At 42.1% G+C, this 25,016-nt stretch overlaps 1 protein-coding gene across 1 annotated transcript; it reads right to left on the reverse strand.

The window, feature by feature from the left end:
- Positions 1-18,767: 18,767 nt before the first annotated feature.
- On the reverse strand, positions 18,768-24,481 carry LOC1269074 (trypsin beta). The gene is made up of 4 exons (XM_061658472.1): positions 24,313-24,481; positions 19,554-19,677; positions 19,112-19,488; positions 18,768-19,021 (listed from the first exon to the last, which is right to left on the reverse strand). Exons 1-4 carry the CDS (start codon positions 24,450-24,452, stop codon positions 18,826-18,828), a joined length of 837 nt encoding a protein of 278 aa, XP_061514456.1. The 5' UTR covers positions 24,453-24,481; the 3' UTR covers positions 18,768-18,825.
- Between the last annotated feature and the right edge of the window lie 535 nt (positions 24,482-25,016).

Raw genomic sequence — 25,016 nt, forward strand, 5'->3', positions numbered from 1 at the left:
CGTAATTGAAATGAAAGTTAATCAAAAGCACGTAGAATATATTTTTGTAAAATACACGAAATACGCTACACTAGGCACTTATGGAGCCGCCTAGTTAAGCATGTGTCTGTTTTTAGAAAAAGTTGATGTGAAAAAACTTCAATAAAATTCGCGTTCGCAAACTTTCGCAGAATATTTCTTCACAGATTGATAGTATATATATTACACTATGATGTGACATATATGAGACAATGCCACTCTACGCCACTTTTATAATGGCATCAAGTCAAAAGTTAAAATGATGAAAATTTTCAGGAGGTTTCTTTAGTTATTATCGTATATTTTTGCATAAAATTAACTTAGCTCAAAATTTTTCATGTGTTTATAAAGCTGACTAAATATCCTTTATAAAATGTCTAAACTTATCAAAATCGGTTCATATTTGAAAAAGTTACAAAGGTTCAAAGTTTTCCAAAAGAGTGAAAATTTTTCTGCGTTTTTTTTAACAAATCTCGACTTTGAGAGGTGTTTTCTAGAGAACCAGAACAGATACAGAGCTCATATTTTGTATTTTTCTTAGTTTAACCCTTAGTATTAAAACCTATTATTTGGAATTGCGCTATTACAAAGTTGATTTTTTGAATTTCATCCCGGCAAATGCCCATTGTGCATTGGTTTCCGCACACAAAGCTTAGCAAATATAACAGATTTCTTTGTTATTATGTGCATTTTAGTGTGTCTATTGATTTTATCGAAAAACGTAATATATTAACAAAAGATTTGATGATTTGTTTATGCACGAAGTTTAAAATCATGTGAGTAAGAGTTCTTATCTCATGAACATTGTCCATGCGGCTCGTAGATAATGAGGAATTAATGTAAAAATTGAAAAACTTAATGCTTTCTTAATTTTTATCATTAAAAATGTCGAAAACACAATGAATTATAGATTAAATTGACGGAATAAAACAAAATAACACATTTTAATCCATGTTTTAATGTGTAATAAGAACTCGCGAAGCCCAAAATATATTTTTAAAGAATTTTTAATCGAAAAAATCGGCTAAATAAATCTTATGAACAAATTTAATAAATGTAAACAAAGTTTGAATCCTGGGGACCTTACGTCAAGTGACGAATTGTCAAAATGCACTAGAGTCCACCACCTGATATTTTTAAATCAAATTCAAACTTTGTTTACATTTATTAAATTTGATCATATAATTTATCTAGGGTAACTGTACCAGTTTTCGGCAGTGTACCTATTTTCGGCAGAGTAGCTAAAAGCGTGAAATTCTGCACAAATGTGGTAAAAAATTTCACAAAACACAATTTTGTAGTGAAAGTGTAATTATTTGATGTTCACATACGAAGTTTCACACCATTTCATTTCGTATTTTTCAAAATATCAAATAAATTGTGCTTTTTTTCGGCAGCTTTGCTGTCAGCCAATGGTTCGGCAGGTTTTGTGATTAAGAGAATCAGAACAGTAAAACAATGAAAAAGTGGTGTACAGGCGGTCCCCGAGATACACGGTTAATGGGGACCGAAAACGGCCGCAAAATACCGCGTATCTCGAATTTCCGCGTAAGTCGAATCTCGTGATTTCCAGCTAAAATATCACAAATTTTCGTATAATTTTGCAGGTTGGGGGTGGTTTTAGTCACTTTATGAATTATTTGATATGATTCTGACTGAATATAACTGTTTTAAACCTTTTGAAATAGTTTTTAACATTCGATCAAAACGGGAATTATTTGGCAATTTGCAATTGATGTGTCAAATCAGTACAATTTGCTCAAAGAATTGTCAAATTTAGAAAACCGCGTATCTCCGAATCCGCGTATAACCGTATTAATACACGATGCGCAATCTCAGATTGCGCATATATTCGTTTTATCAAAACATAAGTCATTTCGCGTAGCCAACCCTGAGCTATAAACGTCATTTCCATACATTTTCAGATTGCGCCAAGATTGCGCATAAATTTTCAAGATTATATGTTAGAGATATATATATATTTTTTGACAGATAAATATATCAAACCGACCCGTTTGACAGATAAATATATGCGCAATCTGAGATTGCGCATCGTCTATTGCTACGGTAAGAGGTACCGTGTATCTCGGGGACCGCCTGTATAATAAAGATTTTATGCTTATTGAATTTATTCTAACTTTTCGGAATTTTAAAATCACGATAAACAAGTTATTTTTCACTTTAAATGCTGCCGAAAATAGGTACACAGTAAATGTTCATTTTTGACAGCTCAATGTTGTGGACTCCTGCCGAAATTCAGAACAATAACACACTTTGAATTTGGCTGAATATTCCTTTTAAAATTGATCAAAACACTACAATACGTATGTCGACACATAATATGACCTTTCTTGTACCAAATATCACCAATTTTACGACAAAAAATGCACTAACTTAAGAGAAAAATAAATATTTTTAAGTCGATTCGCACCGTACGTTATAACCATCAAACTGTCAATGGCTGCTCTGTTTAAACGTCGCATCAAAATGGCTGTCAAAACGGGCCAAAATAAGCAACATAAAATTATTAATTAAAGTGCTTTTTAACATCAGTATTAGGAAAGTAAGAGTGTAAAATTACTTTAAACATTTTTTGTACATATTTACATAGATAATAACATTTTCTGACCCGTATTCGCACTGCCGAAAATAGGAACACAACCTGCCGAAAATAGGAACAAACTGCCGAAAATAGGAGCAAAAGCAATGTTTGCATTTTTACGAATATTTATGAAAAAGGGCTTTGAACCGGCAAATAAAAAATAGTGTAACATATTATGATAGTTTATCAACCAGAATAACATCATTTTCATGAAAAATAATAAAAAATGTTTATTTGTGAGCAGTTTTTGTGAAACTGCTGCACTAGCGTGCCGAAAACTGGTACAGTTACCCTACCCCATTTTTTCGATTAAACATTCTTTAAAAATATATTTTTGGACTTCGCGAGTTCTTATTTAACATTAAAACATGGATTAAAGTGTGTTATTTTGTGTTATTCCGTGAAATTATTCTATAATTCATCGTGTTTGGACATTTTTGATGATAAAAATTAAGAAAGCATTATTTTTTTCAAATTTCACATTAATTCCTCATTATCTACGAGCCGCATGGACTATTTACGTGAGATTAGAACTCTTACCCACATGATTTTAAATTTCGTACATAAAAAAATCATCAAATCTTTTGTTAATATATCTCATTTTTTTGATAAAACCAATAGACACACAAAAATGCACATAATTACAAAGAAATCTGTTCTATTTGCTAAGCTTTGTGTGCGGGAACCAATGGTTAACGGTTCTAAAATGACGTAAAGTCCCTCAACTATGGCGACCCCCCAAAGGCCCTAATTCACCACCTGATATTTTTAATCCACCTTGAGGTTAACCACCGACAAACCGACGTGACACTTCGAAAAAAATGAGCTTCAAAAGTTGCCTCCTTATTTAAAATGAAAATACAGTGAACCCTCTCTTAACACCTCTCCAATTTGAAAAACCTCTCTTATTTGAACATTTTGCACAGTCCCTTGAGTTCCAGTACATTTTTGTTCCTTTAATTTGGAAAACCTTTGAAATCTGTGTCCCTCTTATTTGAGTATGGTGTTGCCATGGTTATTGAAAGATGTGTGCTCAAATTGTGCTCACTGTACGTTAAACACTAGCGCCATCTCTATAACGATTTGCTCACTACACTGACACAGAGACAAAACTGCTAAATCCCCTGTTTGTTTTTCTTCGCAAATTCCGATGCGTATTGTTTTATGTACTTCTCACACCTTTTGTATTGATTTGGAAACTTATAAAATGATTTTCCTGGGTGTTGTATCCAATAATTCTCACAAAATCTTGCCTCACACTTCCTTCGCAATTTGTATTTAGAAAAGTTGTTTCAATCAAATCATCAAATAACGCCAGGACTCCACAGAGCATAACACGGAGCGCAACATAACAACTGACAGCTGCCAAACGCTTCAGAAAACGCTTTATTGCTGGTATCATATTTTGAACATCCTCAGTAGGCCGCTCTTTGCTCGTAGAAAAACTACCAGCCTACTGCGATAACCGAAAGTTAATGAAACGCTTTACCTCCTTTCCCATGCGTTTTGGGAAGCGTTTGGCAGCTGTCAGTTGTTATGTTGCGCTTCGTGTTATGCTCTGTGGAGTCCTGGCGTAAGACAAACATGTCAAATCCCATACATTTTTCATGTTCGATGTCGTGTTCGATTGGTGCTAGAGCGCCGGGTAACACGCATAACGCAGTAACATTGCAAGACTCGATCAGAGTACACATTGAGTGAATAAAGATGATTCCATTCTGAACTAAGGAATAAAGCAGTTGTGTTTTTACACTGAGATTCCAAAATCAAACAAATGACGAACTTCATTAAACACCCGAATGGAGTTAAGGGGTTTCTAAAGCCATATCCAGTTCGACTACGGTTCAGGGCAAGTAACGGACGAGAGCGAAGCTGAACAGCAGGCGCGTAAAAGTTTAACTGCTGGAGTAGGGATGGACAGTCGATGTTACTTTGCAGTAAACCAGCCACAAACAGTTGTTGTGCGGTACGGCGTCGGATGTGGAGCGGTTGCAGTCCGAGGAGCAGAAGTCGCGTTTCATAAGGTGGTAACTGACTGCCAGGTGGCCAAGGTAACAAGCGTGTTGCGTATCGGGATAAGCGACGCTGTATCGATTCCATTCTCTCAGAAAGTCTTTGGGTTGAGGGCTTCCAGACGACACAGGCGTATTCGAGTACCGGGCGGATAATACCACAGTATAACGCTTTGATGCAGACTGGGTCTTTGAAATCTCTTGTTATCCGAAACAACATGCCAAGCAATTGATTACCTCGGGTAATCACCTCCTCTGTTTGCTGGTCAAATGACAGCTTTGAATCAAGTATGACTCTGAGATCCTTCATAGCATTAGTGCGTTCTATTGGTAAACCGTTAACTGTGTAGCTGGTGTTCTTAATTTCTCGTGCTCGTGTGAATGAAATGACTCGGCATTTTTCAATGCAGAGGCTCAGGCGGTTTCGATTGCACCATTGGTGAAAATCGAGAAGGTATTGTTGTAGCTTGGAGTGGTCTGTGTCATTTTTTATCGTCATGTAGATTTTAATGTCATCTGCATACATTAAATGATTCGCTGCTGGTACTACATACGATAGGTCGTTGATGAACAGTACGAACAGTAGTGGACCCAGGTTGCTACCTTGGGGCACACCAGATGATGCAATGAAAGACCTTGAATGGCACCGTGAGAAAGATACAGCATACGATCGATTGGCAAGGTACGATTCTAACCAGCATATTAAATTTCGCCCAAGTCCCAACTTATTCATCTTGGCTAAAAGGATGTTGTGATCGATGCTATCAAAAGCAGCCTTTAAATCCATATAAACTGCATCTGTTTGCATCCTGCTATCCATGTTACGGAGACATTGTGATGTAAAGTCAACAAGGTTAGTAATCGTCGACCGCTTTGGAACGAAACCGTGTTGTTGAGGGCTAATATAGTGATATGAAGCCTTGAGTAAACTTGTTTGGATCACTTTCTCAAAAACTTTGGCTCCAGCACTGAGTGATGTTATGCCTCTATAGTTGGCTGCATCTTCCTTGTCACCTTTTTTAAATATGGGGACAATCCACGAACTCTTCCAAATAGAGGGGAATTCTCCTTGTTCCAGTGAAAAATTAAAAATTTTGGTGAAGATCGGCGCAATGGACTCACAGCATCGGCTGAGAATGATGGCAGGAATACCATCTGGGCCAGGACTAGTGATGAGTCAAGTACCACTTTTCACTGTGTGGTGCTGTGGTACCACGCACAGTCTACTGTGCTGTGTGTGCGTGGTACCACACTTAATGTGTGGTCACACAGTAGCTGTGTTCCCGCACAGTTTTTGCACAGTTACTGTGTTATCGCACAGTTAGTGTGCTTTGCACACTTTTTGTGCTCCGCACAGCTACCACACAGTTTGCACAGTTTGTGTGCTCCGCACAGTTTGTGTGCTCCGCACAGTTATTGTGTACAATCCGCACAGTTTGTGTGATCAGCACAGTTTGTGTGCTCCGCACAGTTTCTGTGCTCCACACAGTTAGTGTGCTCCGCACAGTTTGTGTACAATCCGCACAGTTGCATACAATAACTGTGCGGAGCACAGAAACTGTGCGGAGCACACAAACTGTGCGGAGCACACAAACTGTGCGGATTGTACACAATAACTGTGCGGAGCACACAAACTGTGCGAAGCACACAATAACTGTGCGGAGCACACAAACTGTGCGAAGCACACAATAACTGTGCGGAGCACAGTAGCTGTGCGGAGCACAGTAACTGTGCGGAGCACACAAACTGTGCGGAGCACACAAACTGTGCGGAGCACATAAATTGTGCTAAGTGTGGCACCACAATTTTATAAAATGTGCAATTGTGCTCGCACATTTTACTGTGCTGTGTGTGCGTGGTGGCACAGTGCTACTTGACTCATCACTAGCCAGGACTAGCTTTGGGCTTGACTGCTTTGAGTACATTTAGAACAGATTCTTGCGATATATTAGTTAAATTAAGGTCGATGACATCATTAGGAGTATTAATTAAAGCGTTGGTGATAATATTGTCGTCAGTAGTTGAGATTGTGTATGCCTCCTCGAATCTACACGCAAATATATCACAAATATCTGAAGCAGTTGAACCAGCTCGGTCATTGTGGTAAATCGATTTAGGTGTCACATTTGTATTATTGTGTTTCTTACGAAAACTCCAGAGAGCTTTGGGCCTTTTGATGAAATTCTTCTCCAACCGAGACAAGTAGCCACCGTAGCGTATTTTATTGTATAATTTTAATTGTGATAATTGGTACACACGAATCAAACGAGGATAAAAGAAAGCGTATAAATATCGATAAAGCTTCATCAACAGAATTAAACTGGCTAATTCTGAACTGGCTATTAAAATTAGTTATGAGCTCATCAAGCCGAGTAAAATTGGTTTTATAAAAATTCATCCTAGGTCTACTTGCTTGAGTCAGTGTAGGATTAGGCATTGTGCTTGGAATTCGAACCGTTAAATCGATGGCTGGATGGTACAGGTCAGGAGAGACTAGTGGTGTTGGGCAGGGGTGCAAATCGATGCAGTAAGTTGCGGCAATAAAATTTGCGAATACTAAGTCGAGCTGCCGGTTAAGCGAGTTTTTGATACAGCTTATTTGATAAAGATCGCTAGCGTTAATTTCATCCAAAAACCGGGATCTGACCGAAGATGATGAATTTGCCACATAGTGCGCGAACGATGATGAGTGACCAAATGTTTGTTGTGAAAGTGACCACGATACTGCCGAAAAATTAAAATCTCCAAACAAAAATATTAGATCATTAGTTTTTGCATGGTTTACTATTGCACTTACACTTTCAATCACAGATGTAAGAGTATCTGTGTCGTTAGCTCGATTAGGAGGAATGTAAACAGTCCCGATGAATATCGTGCAAGATGATAGGCGAACGGTAAATTAAACAAGGGACTTTACGGACTGAAGCAGGCGGCAAGGTCATGGAATCAGATACTGGATGAGGAGTTGAGACGTCAAGGCTTCAACAGTTGTTTGGCGGACACTTGCTTGTATCGAAGGCGGCATCGAGGAAGCTGGTGTTACGTTCTCGTTTACGTTGATGACTTGATCGTGGCGGGAGAAGATCCTGGAATGATTTCGTCTTTACTCGCGGGACTGCAGAAGTCATTCGAGGTAAATGTTATCGGTGATGTTTGTTTTTTTTAGGAATTGAGATAGAAAAGGACAAACGAGGCGATTATTTCCTGAGCCAGAGGAAATACATAACCGATGTGATCGAAACTTGTGGCTAAGTCGACGCGAAGATATCCAATATCCCTCTCGACCCCGGTTACGTTAAGCGTGAAGAAGAAGAAGTAACACTAGCAAGTAACTATGACTACCAGAAGATGATCGGTAAAGTAAATGTAAATGTAAAGTAGCTACATAGCGATAAATACGAGGCCCGATATCGCAGCAGCAGTTTCAATTTTGAGTCAAAAAACGATTAGGCCCACTCAAAGTGATTGGGAAGAGGTTAAACGGGTGGTACGATACTTAAAGGGTACAATCGATTTTCGTTTGCGGTTGAGCCAAGAAGGCACAAAAAATGGAATTATAGGTGTAGTGGACAGACCGCTGCCTCATCCTGAGGGCTCGCCGTTGACAGCAGGGCTGTCATCCGGTGACGTCCTCAGTGAGGATCGCGGCGCGAGAGAGATCAGTCGTCCTCTCCCCGCATTGCGTGTGTTGCGTTTATGTTATTTTATACCCGTGTAATACAATAATACCAAAGAGTAGTGATAAAATATATATTCTGTTTGTGCCGTACACACCGTCTCTTGTTTCATTTGTGCGGACACAACAGTGGCGACGAGGATGGGATCCTCCTCGCGTAGGGGGGGATCCTACAAAGGACCGACGCAGCACGGAGGTCACCATCGCGGTTCCACCATCGCGCAACCGCCATCGCGCAGGATGGGCACGCTCGGGCTTGCACGAAGCCCCGAAGAGGATCCTCACTCCGCTGCAGCGTATTCCGGCCAAGGCGAGGGGATATTCCGCCTTGGAGCGACGACACACGGCATCACCGCCGCCCGCTGCAGCGTCATCGCACACACACTGGTGCAGTATTGTCGTGCGCGGCATCACGGCCGCCCTTGCTGCACCAGCATCATCGTCGAGCCCGGTGAGCAGGCACAGTGCTGAGGTATATCGGCTGCCCCCTGTGCATCTACATCGCCGGCGCTCCAGCTGCACAGGTGCATCTCGACGGTGGCACCACTGTCGCCCCTGTGCAGCACCATTTAATGTGTCCCGAGTGCACAGTCGTCGTGCGCGGCATCACGGTCGCCCGCTGTGCACTCGCATCGTCATCATCATCACCATCATCCTGCGCGCCCTGCACAGCAGTTCACCGGCAGCGACATCACGGTCGCCCCTGTGCAGTGGTACCGGCTGAGGGGTCCAAGCGCGCGCGGCACCACGGCCGCCCCCTGCTCAGCCGCACATCGACGCCCCAACGGCAGCAGCATTCGTAGAGCTGCCTCAGCAGCATCATCGGCGTCCGGTGCAACTACGTACGACAGCGGCAGCGTCATCAGCTGCAGTGGCACCGACAACAACAACAACACCACAGAGACTGCAACGGTACGAGCGAGCGCAGCACATCGGCTGCCCCCTGTTGCAGCCCGCAACGCTCATCTCATTCGAGCGTTTAACGCAGAGGCCGGTCGGCACTCTCCCCTGTTTTACACAGCGCCACTTGAGCCGTACGCTTGCCACTCCGGTTTTAAGTACATTAAAACCGCTGCGTTGGCTTAAGCCGTACCGGCTTAATTAAAACGGGGATATGTTGTGGACAGACCGCTGCCTCATCCTGAGGGCTCGCCGTTGACAGCAGGGCTGTCATCCGGTGACGTCCTCAGTGAGGATCGCGGCGCGAGAGAGATCAGTCGTCCTCTCCCCGCATTGCGTGTGTTGCGTTTATGTTATTTTATACCCGTGTAATACAATAATACCAAAGAGTAGTGATAAAATATATATTCTGTTTGTGCCGTACACACCGTCTCTTGTTTCATTTGTGCAGACACAACAATAGGATACTGCGATTCAGACTGGGCAGAAAACAAACAGGATAGGAAATCTCATCATCATCTATCGTATCAGCGGATACGTATTTAAAGTGAATGGTGGAACAGTTAGCTGGGCATGTAGGAAACAAAGTTGCGTGTCACTTTCTACCACAGAAGCTGAGTTTGTAGCATTATCGGAGGCAATTCAGGAAGCGATTTGGCTTAAATTACTTCTTAAGGAGCTCAACGATGAGCAAGAGGTTTTAATATATGAAGATAATCAGAGCTGTCTGAAATTGTTAGACGTAGAAAAGTTAAGCAACAGAACGAAGCACATCGCTACGAGATATTATTTCACCAAGAATCAGATCAAGGAAAGAAAGATTAGTTGTGTATATTGTGCTTCGGAAAATATGATAGCAGATATCCTTACAAAACCCTTGCCGAGGATAAGATTGCAAAAGTTAGTTGCAATGATAGGATTAGCTGGATATATTTAGGAGGAGCTAATTCTTTAACAAACACGCGTTGAGGAGTGTTGAATAAGTGCAAAGCGCAAGAAGTCGATCCGCACATATGTAAACGACGACAAAGGCTAAGCGGGACGTCGAATAAGCAAGAACGTCAGATATTGAATAAACCTCGCTCTCTTTTGCTAAAACCTTCAACCAGACAACACGTGCGTAAGAATCCTCTTTGAATCGACATATATTTAACAAGAGAAAACTGATTGTTTGTTAAAATAACCGAAATACGGAAAATAAATCACGGAGCTATACGTAAACACGTCTGACTATGCCGATTTGACAGCTGGGGATGATGTAGGTATGATATGTACCCGCAAGGTCAATACATATGATCGGAACTGACAGCTCCGATTGTTCTAAAATTTGGTGGGTTAACGACTGAATCGACCACCACAAACCCACGTGGGTTTGAAGTGGCTTTATAGTGGTTTAAGGCCGATTTGGTTATTTGAGAAACGACGCAAATAACCAAATCGCCCTTAACCTACTGTAAAGCCACTTCAAACCCACGTGGGTTAGGGTGGTGGCAACGCTTTTTCGCATGCGATTTTATCGGACGGCCTGTCAAATTTTTGTATGGGATTTGACAGATAACGTCGGACGACGAAATCGCACGTCCGACGTTATCTGTCAAATCCCATATAAATCTCGTCCGATAAAATCGCATCCGATGAGCGTTGCCACCGCCCTTAGTGGTGGTCGATTCAGTCGTTAACCCTCCAAATTTTAGAACAATCCCAAGTGGCACAAATCCACTAAACGATTACTAAACGGCTTCTAAACGACTCAAGTTCTCTACCTAAACGGAATATAGAAAGACTTCGTTTAGCAGACGGCAAATGACTCATGCATTCTAAAAATAGCAAAAAAGCTGGTGGCGCTCTCTGTTGGTGGGAAACCCCAACCAGTTGAGCTTCATCGCTTGGAGGAGAGCTTTCTCATTTCCTCTGTACTGTTGTATGGTTTCGCATTGAAGTTATGCATCGCTAGAACTAGAACGGCGATACGATTGTTTAAATACTAAACTCCAACTTAATCTATCAGCACTGAAGAAAGTGAGATTTGAGTAATGGTCGTTTAGTCGTTTAGTGGATTTGTGGCACTTGGGACCGCCGACAGTGAGATTCAAATTCAAATTTAAATGATTTTCTTTGACGAGCAATTCTCAGAATCCCCACAACTGACATTTTCTACTTATTATGAACATTAAATTTTAACGGATAAAATTTTGAATTCAAAACGCATGCAGCATTTTTCAAGTGTCAGAGCGTTTCTACATACACCGAGACTGAAGGTGAGAGATGGCTGTGAGAAAATTGACAATCGGTTTCTCACGCCGGTGTGTGTAGAAGCTCTGAAAAGCGCTGAGATGAGACTTTTAAAATGATGTTGAAAAAATCCATTTTAATCGCTAAAATGAAGTCAAAAAAGTTTCTTTTATTGTTTAATAATATTTCTACGATTATTAGACGGCAAAAATACAAACTATGATTGATCAATCGCTATAAACTGCCAATTCAATTTTTTCTCAGCTCCATCGTTCTTTGCATGCCGAGGAGAATTCTCTCACCGAAAATGCTGTCAGTCGCTGTCAAAGCACGCTGTCAGTTATTTTCTCAGCTGCATTCTCGGTGTATGTAGAAACGCTCTCAGGCAAACAAACGTGCATCAGCGCGATAAATAACAAATAAGGATAGCGATCCTTGAAACAGCATCCCAAGCGCCACATGTTAAGCTTAAACGACTGATAAATCAAATATCTGTAATTTTCGGTAGGATAAATGGAAAATCGGTAGTTTTAGGGTGGTCATCTGTGAATCAGAAGGCATATAAAAAATCGGTAGGAATACCGATAAATCGGTATTTCTGGTCACTCTGTACCCAAAGTTCTCAAAGATGAAACGTCTGAGCGTTTCTACAAACACCGAGAATGCAGTTGAGAAAATAACTGACAGCATGTTTTGACAGCGACTGACAGCATTTTCGGTGAGAGAATTCTCCTCGGCATGCAAAGAACGATGGAGCTGAGAAAAAATTGAATTGGCAGTTTATAGCGATCGATCAATTATAGTTTGCATTTTTGCTGTCTAATAATCGTAGAAATATTATTAAAAAGTAAAAGGAACTATTTTTACTTCATTTTAGCGATTTAAATGAATTTTATCAACATCATTTTAAAAGTCTCATCTCAGCGCTTTTCAGAGCTTCTACACACACCGGCGTGAGAAACCGATTGTCAATTTTCTCACAGCCATCTCTCACCTTCAGTCTCGGTGTATGTAGAAACGCTCTCTTATTCGATCAGTGCTGGAGTATGGCAGCGTTGTGTGGTGGCCCTCCTCTGCTCGGGGGGTTGCGCGCTTGGAGTCCATCCAGCGTAGGGCTACCCGTTTCGCGCTCCGTTCGTGGGGCAGCTACAACGACTACACAACAAGGTGTTTGTTGCTCGGGTTACCCCAACTCGACGACCGAATACGAAATGCTAGGCTGGCTTTTATCGTTGGGCTTCTCAATGGTAGCATCGACTGTCCGGTTTTGCTCTCGTCGATACAGCTGTACGTGCCTGCAAGAACTCTCCGCCCTCGGGCGATGCTGGCCATCCCAGAGACAAGGACCGCCTTCGCCTCCCGAGACCCGTTTTTGCGTATATGTCTTGCTCTGAATGCGGAATCTGATGCGTATGAGCCCGGCATGACGATGGCAAATGTGTTGAGTCGCATTAATTTACTTCGCGCCTCTCGCCAGAATCTTTAGCGTCCTTGTGATTGTTATTGTTGTTATTATTGTGTTATTGTAACGCGTGTGACTATTTTTGTTATATTCCTATTGTACCCTTACATATATCCAGAGGGCTTATGAGGTCCGTCAATCATTTAATAAATATACAAATATACAAATAAATTGAATATTCGAATTGCAGTGTGCGATATTTTTTGAAATTTATTGTTTTTGGAGACGGCCGTTACGGAATCATGTGTGTATGAGCGTTTCTACATACAGGTGTCCCCCGAGATACGACTGTATTTGGGACCGAAAAAATGTCCCAAAACAAGGCGAATGTCGAAAAGGTCGTATGTCGAATATCTATGAATATAAAGTTTATAATCGAAGTTGAAGAGTTGGAATTTATGATATCGTTTATTTTATTCAAAATAATATTCGATAATGTATGAATTATATTTAAAAAACCGTACACAATATAGATATTCAAGATAGGGTAGTTGTGGAATCTTTGGAAATGTGTGTATAACGGTTATTAGGCCAAATATCCAAAAAAATACATCAATTTCTTGTCAATAACAACTTTGAACTGTCAGAATCAAAATCGTCGTATTTGCGAATCGTCGTAACTCGAGGGGGTCGTAACTCGGGGGACGCCTGTACACCGAGAATGCAGCTGAGAAAATAACTGACAGCATGCTTTGACAGCGACTGACAGCATTTTCGGTGAGAGAATTCTCCTCGGCATGCAAAGAACGATGGAGCTGAGAAAAAATTGAATTGGCAGTTTATAGCAATCGATCAATTATAGTTTGCATTTTTGCCGTCTAATAATCGTAGATATATTATTAAAAAGTAAAAGAAACTTTTTTGGCTTCATTTTAGCGATTAAAATGGATTTTTTCAACATCATTTTAAAAGTCTCATCTCGGCACTTTTCAGAGCTTCTACACACACCAGCATGAGAAACCGGTTGTCAATTCTCTCACAGCCATCTCTCAGCTGCAGTCTCGGTGTATGTAGAAACGCTCTATCATATTCGGCAACAGAAAGGATCAGAATAAGAAGCGGTCCAATGGTACAATCGTCAGGTCGTACGACTGCATAACATCCCTGTTGTAATCTAGCAATCGTGTAATTGTCAAACTTATATGTAGATCACAGTAGTCTATGAACGCATAACGGATTAGTTAGATGTAATAAAATCTCAGAATCAGATTAAATCAGATAAAATCAGAAAGAACAGACGTCTTTAATCCCCGTTGTAGGTTCAAGTATAGAATGGACCACCCCCCGTGGCAAGGGTAATTGTACCAGTTTTCAGCAGGGAAGGACAACTGTTGCGAACGCAACTCTTTTAATTTTATAAATTTCATTTCAATAAATTTCTCTTTAGGAGCGATCGTCACGACGATCTCATTTTTAAACCTAACGGTCATTTACGAATTTAAGACCGAAAATACACGGACCGGCATTCTGCGGCCGCGGAATTTCGCTTGCTGAAAAATGTATGGATACCCCAGTTCGAAAAACTTCCCAAATAGCCAGAATTGCTTAAGCAGTCAATTTTGGCATGCTAAAGATCGCTGCTTGAATTCGCCTTTTGCAGTAGATATACAGCGACAAAGTTCCAGGTGGTCCTTCTAAATAGCGCCTAAGCAGCTTCCTTATGCCAGGTTACCGAGGATAGTTTTTTGTGTGTTTTTTTTTTTGAAACAAACGTCATCGATTAAATAAACAACACGATGCATGTCTTTTTTATGTCCATGTTAATTTTAATACTTTAAAAGCTCTTGAACTCCATATAATATTACATAGTCTACTAAAAAATCACAAACACAGCACACAATATTCCTTCTTCATTTAACTTATCTAACTTGTGCAGCAGCAATGAGATGTTTTACGGCACCAGTCTTTGACACTTTCACAAGAGCCACCTCGTACCGATGTCGTACATTAAAAAGCTATAAAGTTCCACAAAGTTCGGCACATCATCTTAACAAGCCTTCAATTTCCATTATGAACCATACACATACGGCCAAACAGCTGCAAGGTTACCGTACCGAGTACCGAGTGCTTGTTAAAAAGCGCCAAAGTTCCGGAACGTACTTCTTATCTCTTAATCAGCCACAAAGTACGACATCGGAACGATTTTTCATTAAACAGCCTCAAATCAGCTATAGAGTTCGAGCTGGTTATTTTGGTTGTTACCTTGGCTACCTGGCAGTCGATTACCATCTTATGAAATACGACTTTTGCTCCTCGGACTGCAACCGCTCCACATCAGACGCTGTACCGCGCAACAACTGTTTGTGGCTGGTTTACTGCAATGTAACATCGACTGTCCATCCCTACTCCAGCAGTTAAACTTTTACGCGCCTGCTATTCAGCTTCGTTCTCGTCAGTGACTTGCCCTGAACCGTAGTCGAAATGGATATGGCTTTAGAAACCCCCTTAACTCCATTCGGGTGTTTAATGAAGTTTGTCATATTTTTGACTTGGAGCCTCAGTGCAGGCTTTTAAAATCGCCTTTGAGTGATTAAGTTGATCTATCTATTAAGCGAAAGGCCACAGGAGTGACAAAATGCTGACAAATTTTTCAAAATGTGAGCTTTTGTCACTTTTTTGAGCTTTTGTCAAAATTTTGTAACCTGGAGCAGCCAGGAGAAAAAGTTGACAAAATTTGACGTTCGTGAAAAAGCGTAAACAAACAGCTATTTGGCGCAGTTGTGACCCATTGTTATGATAATAATACTAAAATGCATGATTCTAATTGATTTATGTACCTAGTTAGTGCTTCTTAAACAAAATATCGATGATATTCAGATTTTAAACTCCGTCCTTTGCTTGGTACCCGATGACGTATGATATAAGAGATTATAGAATTAAATCAGCCATAGAACATAGAATTTATGTTATTAGGAACAAAACATGAGTCCAAAATAGTAAAAAAGACTCCCATTCGATCTATAGCAACGACCAGAAACAATGTTTATTTGAAATGTCAAAATTTTCCCATGGCTCGCTGTCAAATGGCCCTAAACGCTTCAGCCTGTTCCCCGCTGCGCAAAGCGACGGAAGAAATCATGGAGTTCTGAGAATTTTATCATGCCCTCTTTTTCTCTCCAACGGCAAATTTGTCGAGCAGCTCGTCGAGCTGCCCGTCCCTGGCTCCGCCTCATTCCCCTCGCCTGAGCGCGCTGCCGAAGGTTTGAATGTGTTGGTGCGTCAGACGGCCAATCGCTGTCAGCCATCGTCCGTGCTCTTTCCCTCCCTAGCGCTATCTCATTCTCGCGTGTTGTCAATGCTCATGAGTTGCTGTGGCGCTTAAAAAACCGTTCATACACATTGCGGCAATGAAGTTGCATTTTTACAAATCAAACCAAAAAAGCGCAATGTAAAAATGATTACGGAATCGCTAGCGCACTATGGAGGGTTTGCTGTGCAACGCGCAGAACCCTAATTCGCTCCAACACGTTTCTAACACTAAGCTTTTGCTTTCGTCTGTTGTGGATTACATAGATATGCTAAGCATCCTGCGCATGATTGTGAGTGTGCGTGTGTATGCAAAACTGTCGCCAAATGTAATTTCTTCCGGAATGTTATGATCAATCGGTCAAAGAAAGGAAGGTGTTCATGAAAGGCGGAAAGACGAATTGAGGCCCCTGTCAATGGTAACTGATGACCGGGAGCAGGGGGTACTGACACACAGCTGTTGGAAGATTGAACAGTATACTTAAAATGCCGGCAGATGGACGGGGGGGGGAGGGGGGGGGGTTGGCCATGGGACCCCTACGATCATCGGTCACAGTCCCTAAAATTGTTGTCGCCATGGGGGGAGGCGAGGTGCAAATGGTTCTCCAGCCACGGAGCCCTAACGACCATCTTTCCCGGGGCCCTTGTTGCTAATAATCTGTCCACTTGTAGACATACGGCATACTACAAACTAGAAATCTTCGGCGACCGCCTAGTCCGCCTACCGTTAGGTCCACCGCTGGTTCATGACGGCGTTTTTTTTATCGTGGATGTGCATCCTTCCCCCTGCCTGCAGCGTATGCATCGAGCAGGAGACAGTGTGGCAGTATGCAAGTTGCACGCTGGATAGGAGCGGTCCCGCAGCACCGCCATCATTCCGCACATCTGCATGCCCGTCATGGGTTCTAACCGCGTATGAACCGTCCGCCGTAGCAAGAACTGACTATCCGGCTACGTGCTACTCAAGACTTGAAAAGGCCGGCATGATCGCGTTGGCTATTACGCCAATAATAATAATAATAATAAGAAGAAGAAAAACTTAGCATAGCAGTCCACACTCGGGGAAGGTTTTTGTTTTGACTTTGTTGCTGCCGGTCTACCGCTGTGACGAGACAAATACACGGAATTCAATCGACCAAAACATGAACCTACCGATCCGAACCCATTCCAAGGCATTGCCGGTCAATCGGCGTCACGATACCGACAAGTCAACAAGCCGCCCGATTCTGGACGGACTGGTGCAGCACCATACGCGCACCGTAATAAACAAATCCAGAATCCTCTTTTGTATGAATTCAATTCAAGTTTTGTTTCCACTTGCGTCCGCTAGCGGAATGGGAAAGAAATTTGCTACATATCACATGCACGTTCGCTTCGATCGTGTGCCTTTTTAACACCCCCAACAGCAGAGCCGATCGCAAAGATGCCAATGGTTGTGTTGTCTCTCAAGTAGCGAGATCGAAAATGCATGGACTTTGTAGCCGCAGCGGATGAAAATGTACCTATCAGAATCAAATAGTTCTGGGGTTTCCAAACGCACGCACACATACAAACACGCGCGCAAACTCACACACACACACACACACAAACAAACGCGCGCGCACGCGATAAGGCACCTACGAACGCGCGCACGCGAGAACGCACCTACGAAAGCGCGCACGCAAGCACGCACCCCCCACCAAACCCCCCTCCCCATCCGCTAACATCAGCTATCATATAGCGCATCCTCATCCCTAGCGCCGGACGGGGTGGGGGATCGCGGCATGATAGAGTGAACGGTCACTTTCCCCGCGCTGTGTGCGTGCGTGTGTGTGTCGAGACCCAAAAACTCGAAACAGATTTCGGCAAATTAAAAAAAAAATATAACCACTATACACTGTGCTACATGACGCATAGAAGGTCGTTGAAGCATCAAACATGTTCAAATTAAAAAATATTAGATTAGTGTTAGACGTTCTCCTACGCTTGTTTTAAATAGGCTTCTTCACCCTCAATTGGCAGGGGCATCGAATGGTCTCATCAGCAGCGGCACGAAATAAAATAAACCATCAATACACCGATAACACTTTGAATCCCAATCCAGCTTCTCCCACAGCGTCTCAAGGTCACACACAAATTAATAAATGCTAACACCCACCAATAATAATACACAACCGCAATGCACATATGAGTATCAACGCATACACCGCAACAGCCAATCAGCTGGCGGCGGAAGGCACGGGCTGAAGCGCAAGTAAGGCAAGGCAGGGCGAGGGAGGGAGAAGAAGCGGACGAAAAAATGGGCGCCAATTTTTTTAAATTTTTTTGACCGTTTTTTTTTTTTGCTCCGCCGCCCGAACTGTCCGAACTGTCCGAACTGTCCGAACTGCCCGAACTGCGCGACCCAGCGCAGAAATCGCTGAAGAACAGCGCGGGAGACCAGGCCAAATCTGCGCTGGCCAGCGCAGATTTTGGTGCATTTTCTGCGCTGGAAACTGCTCGAATTTGCGCAGCGGGATCTCTTTCATGGACCTTGTTGATGGTATACGTTATTTATTCTTCTGGAAAACCCTGTACATTTAGACGCGCAGGACGTTATGCCAAATAGACGAAGAACAACATACGCACACACACACATAATTTCACGCAATAAAGGACTACACATCTGTTTATTACTGCTATACAACAATTCTATAATCTAGATTTCAGCGTATTGGCGAATAAAGCTACGAATACTTGGTGCAGTAATTTTAGCAAATCCTGCTGGCCATGCGCTAGTACAGTTAGGATGACTAAACGACACAACTCCCGCCAATCCACTTCCGCACACCAACGCACCGCCGCTGTCTCCACCGCACGTGTCTACACCATTGTTGTATTTGGCACAAATCATGCTAATCGGAATGAAAAGAACCAATAATAATCAATCAGGATTTTTCACGCAAGCTTAACTTGGCGAACAAGGCTGAGCGAAGATAACTTACTTCGAGGTAATAGATTGCTTGCATGTCCCGCACAACTTGCGATATTCAGCCCACATTGTAGCACAAGTGCTCTGTGACACAATATTCATGTTGGCGTAGCGCAATTGATTTACAGACGCTGGTTGATTATTACCTGTGCGTCCCCATCCAATCACGAAGCACTCAGTACCGACCGGCAGCTCATTGGTTTGCAGCGCTAATGGGGCCATGTTTGGCCTTCCGCTGAAGGAATTCACAGGAACAGTAAGGACAGCTACATCACAATCCGATGCAGCGGGAAACGCCTTACGATTATAATTAGGATGAAGAGCTATACTGACCACGGGGACTTCAATTCCACCAGAAGAAGTGGATGTGCTTCCTCCATACAAAGTTACCTAAAAGAATCATTTTACGTTTCGAAATTTACTTAATTATACAAGGAGCATGCTGTACCACTTACGCGTGATGGATCGGACGGATACTTATACACACAATGCGCAGCAGTCAACGAATGCGAATTAGTAATGATGGTAGCTCCGCAATCGAAAACACCGTTAACTCGCAAGCTCAAGGCATACTTATATTTAACTGTTGGATATCACAGTACACATGTACAACCATATAGAATAGTTATTGTACGATCGTAGTATACATTTATAACCTTATAGAATAGTCAGTTGGAATAAAGCTATTAATCTGAACACATCGTAGTCTGGCAACTAAGTATATAACAACTGGCGACGAGGATAGTTGAACTAAAAGCAAGAATGTCTCTCGAAAATCAGAACATTCAATTAGAGATTTTGAAGGCTCTGCAGAAGCTATCAGAAACATCAACGGGTACAAATAATACGGAACGATTCGTGGCAATGAACATGACCGAGTTTACTTTCGATCCAGAGAACGGAGGAACTTTTCAAAAATGGTTTCGACGTTATGAAGATTTGTTCGAGTCGAATGCCAAAGAACTCGAAGATGTCGCTAAGGTCAGGCTTTTACTGAGGAAGTTGGATGCACAAGCACACAACCAGTACACCAATTACATCCTCCCGAAACTTCCGAAGGAGCTAACTTTCAAGGAAACTGTGCAAACATTATCGAAAATTTTCGGGTCGCAGAGTTCACTTTTTAGCAGACGTTACCGTTGTCTTCAGCTCGTCAAAACCGAAGCAGATGACATTATTAGTTACGCGGCGAAAGTGAACCGGGCTTGTGAAGATTCAGAATTCCACAACATGAAGGCTGACCATTTCAAGTGTTTAGTATTTATTTGTGGATTGAAAGGTCAAACCTACGCAGACATACGAGCCAGACTACTCTCTCGCATTGATGCCGAAACTGCAGATGCGCCCATTACACTGCAAAATTTGGTTGACGATTTCCAAAAACTCGTCAATTTGAAAGCAGATACTTCCATAGTTGAGCAACAGCCAAACTCATCTACAACGGTAAACGCTCTACATGAGAAGACAGAACATCACCATCACGAACAGTATCGACAGCGGTATCAAGAATCAAAAACATCAGAGCAACCTCGCAGACCATGCTGGCGTTGCGGTCAAATGCACTTTGTTCGAGATTGCCAATACTCGACACACCAGTGTAGAAAATGCAATCGTGTTGGTCACAAAGAAGGCTACTGCGGATGTTTTTCAAAATTCAAACCTGCCGGGGAGGAGAAGACTAACACGAAACCATCAACAAGTGATCAAGAAAAACTGAATGCCAGAGGTGTCTATATTGTCAATCACATCACTCAACACTCCAGCAAAAGAAAATTTGTTCCTGCAACCATCAACGGCGTTACAATCAATCTGCAGCTCGACACAGCAAGTGATATTACGGTGATTTCACAACAAACATGGCAAAAGTTGGGCTCACCGAACATCCAACCAGTGACGATTCAGGCCATCAATGCATCTGGTAAGCCACTCCATTTATCGGGCGAATTCCAGTGCACCATCAACATCAACGGCCAGACCCAACAAGGCAGGTGTTTCGTCACTACAGCAGTTAACCTAAACTTGCTAGGAATAGAATGGATTGAACTATTCGAGCTTTGGTCCATTCCAATTGATACGATTTGTAATCAACTAACAACAGAATCGATCGACCAGCAGATGCGAGAAATTCAAGCGAAGCATGCGGATGTTTTTAAGGATACATTGGGGCATTGCAAGAAAACTAAGGTTAAGCTTTACCTCAAATCAAACGCAAAGCCTGTTTTCTGCCAAAAGCGTCCTGTACCTTTTAACACAATACCTTTGGTTGATGCCGAACTTACTCGATTGCAAAACTTGGGCATAATTGAAACTGTCGATTTCTCCGAGTGGGCAGCTCCAATTGTGGCGGTGAGGAAACCGAATGGACGTGTTCGAATATGTGCCGATTATTCAACAGGATTGAATGCTGCGTTGGAGGCAAACCATTATCCATTGCCAACACCAGAAGAAATTTTCTCGCAACTTAACGGCAGCACCATCTTTAGCATCATAGACCTGTCCGATGCCTATCTTCAGCTCGAAGTTGACGACGATTCAAAGCATTTACTAACCATCAATACACATCGTGGATTATTCCGATTCAACCGTCTCGCACCAGGGGTAAAATCAGCACCAGGAGCATTCCAACGCCTCGTAGATGGAATGATAGCTGATATTCCTGGGGTGCGATCATTCATTGATGATGTTATTGTTTTCGGCAAGGATATGAAATCACACAAGGATTCACTCAACACCTTGTTCGCACGTCTTAAGGAGTACGGATTTCACGTAAAAGCCGAAAAATGCCATTTTTGCAAGACTCAACTTGTGTACTTGGGACACGTTGTAGATAAGCATGGTATTCGTCCAGATTCCGAAAAGATCAAGACAATTGCTTCGATTCCACCACCAAGCAATGTGTCCGAGCTACGATCTTATCTTGGAGCAGTGAATTTTTACGGAAGATTCGTTCGTAACCTGCACGAATTACGTTACCCTATGGATCAGCTGCTTAAGAAGGAATCGAAATGGAAATGGACGCCAGAGTGTCAGGAAGCTTTCGTCAAGTTTAAGGCAGCACTTCAGTCACATTTGCTCCTAACGCACTACGATCCAAAACTTCCGATCATCGTTGCTGCGGACGCATCAAACACAGGAATTGGTGCAGTCATCTTTCATCAATTTACTGATGGAAAAATGAAAGCAATTCAACACGCGTCACGAACACTTACACCCGCTGAACAGAACTATGGACAACCAGAAAAAGAAGCTCTCGCATTAGTTTACGCAGTATGCAAGTTTCACAAATACTTGCTTGGACGTCATTTCACTTTGCTCACGGATCACAAACCATTACTTTCAATTTTTGGTTCAAAAAAAGGTATACCACTTCATACCGCTAACCGGTTGCAAAGGTGGGCACTTACCATGTTGAATTACGATTTCGAAATTCAATACGTGTCCACACAAGATTTCGGATGCGCAGATCTTTTATCACGATTGATTGACCGAAACAAGCAGCCGGAAGAAGAGTACGTAATTGCAACACTGACTTTAGAAGATGACCTTTCGAGCATTCTGTCCGATACATCACAGAAGGTTCCGATTTCATTTCAAGCACTCCGTAAAGCAACCGCTTCAAGCTCAACACTACAAGCTGTCTGCAAATTCATTCGTGAAGGTTGGCCGAATTGTTCCACTAATCTTCCAACTGCAATCCAACCTTACTACGCGAGGCGCGAATCATTATCAATAGTCCAAGGATGCGTTATGTTTGGTGACAGAGTTGTTGTACCAAATATATTTCAAAAAAAGATCCTACAACAATTTCATCGAGGACACCCAGGGATAGTTCGAATGAAGTCAATCGCTCGAAGCTATGTTTACTGGCCTGGTATTGATAAAGAAATCGAGGATTTTGTTAAATCTTGTAGTCCGTGTGCAATTACAGCGAAAACACCGACAAAGACAACTTTGGAATTTTGGCCCATACCATCAAAACCATGGTCCAGAGTACACATTGACTATGCAGGCCCAGTAGACGGATTCTACTTCCTTGTAATCGTGGATCCACATTCGAAATGGCCGGAAGTTTACGCTACCAGATCAATAACTGCGAGAACAACAATAAGAATTTTGAAACAAATTTTCGCAACTTTCGGAGTGCCAGAAGTTCTCGTGTCTGATAATGGTACTCAATTTATCAGTTACGAGTTTAAGGAGTTTTGCGTTAGTCAAGGCATCAACCACTTGCGCATTGCTCCATATCATCCGCAATCCAACGGGTTAGCTGAACGATTTGTGGATACACTGAAACGAAGTATTCAAAAAATTCGCAAGGGAGGGGAATCTCTCGAAGATGCACTAACCACTTTCCTTCAAGTATATCGAACCACACCATCTGGAGATTTGGATGGAAAAGCTCCTGCTGACATTATGTTCTCTAGACCATTACGAACTATATCGTCGCTCCTCAAACCAAGCGAGCACGGAAATGTTGAGCCGAGGAACAGAATGAAGGAAGCCGAATTTTTCAACAAAAAGCACGGGGCAGTGAAACGATGTTATCAACAGGGCGATGCTGTTTATGTCAAGATATATCGTAGAAACTCCTGGCAGTGGGAAGCAGCAACCGTAATCGACAAAATCGGCAACGTTAATTATAACGTTTTCCTTAAAGAAAAACAGCAGTTAGTACGATCACACACCAACCAGCTGAAATCTCGATTGGCAAACGGGCAAAACATGGCATAATTTTCAACACCACTATCTGTACTGCTTGATGATTTTGGTTTGAAAACACCTTTACCGTCAGACCAACAATCAACGTCGTCACAGTTTGTTTCCTGTGATGAACCTGTAACAACATCAAGCGATACTGAACTAGCATCTCAGACACTCTGTTCAAATCCAGATCATTCTGAATTGGGTAACATTAGTTCCGAAAATGACAACGCAGAAGAATCCGAGGGAGAAGAACCAGTTGTTCAACAGCAAGAGCAGCAATCATCAATTTTGGAAAGAAGTCGAAGAGTTATCAAATTACCAGAACGGTTCAAATCTTACTGGATGCCGAATCCATAAGGGGGGAGATGTTGGATATCACAGTACACATGTACAACCATATAGAATAGTTATTGTACGATCGTAGTATACATTTATAACCTTATAGAATACTCAGTTGGAATAAAGCTATTAATCTGAACACATCGTAGTCTGGCAACTAAGTATATAACATTAACAATGCTCACTGCTTTTCCATTTACAATGCGGCCAGATTGGGACGCTCCATCCGGTTTGTTCTGATCGCTAGCGTCAGTCAGCACTGCGCTGCCGCAGAACAATCCGAATAGCACTAGACTGATCACTTGTTTCATCTTGCTGTCCTATTCGACTACGGCAATGCTCCAACTGTTATCCGTATTTAAAGCACTAAAAAGTCTTTCCTGCAGGTGTGTTTCGCACGCGTGGAACCATGTATTTAAACAAGGCTATTCCTAAATCCCCGGTGAAAAAAAAACTCAAACTTGTGCAAATATAACAGAAGCCGTTCCATTTCCTTATGAGCTCAACTGGAAACAGTTTTCTGGATTGTTAACACTTGTATGACGCAAAACCTACTTAAAACATAACAAACAGAATATCTTAGCTCCGAGTGATTCCAAAAACTAATCTCGTACATTGGGCCTGGTCACGAATGAAAGTCGAAATTTCATCTAAAAACTAACAAATTTCCAACAAGTGGTGCTTATTACCCCAGCAACCCTTTCATAATCTGTTTGTTATGCTTTCCATTCGATTTGCGTCACACGACTGTCAACAATTCAGAAAACTAATCCCACTTGAGCAAACAAGGAAGTTTCACAGATTTTTATAATTTGCACAAGTTTGTTTGTAATTTTAAGAGCCATTGATTAGGGCATCGTCGATTTATTTCCGCG

Source organism: Anopheles gambiae, chromosome 3 (genome assembly GCF_943734735.2).
Source record: "Anopheles gambiae chromosome 3, idAnoGambNW_F1_1, whole genome shotgun sequence".
NCBI classification, from domain to species: Eukaryota; Metazoa; Arthropoda; class Insecta; order Diptera; family Culicidae; genus Anopheles; species Anopheles gambiae.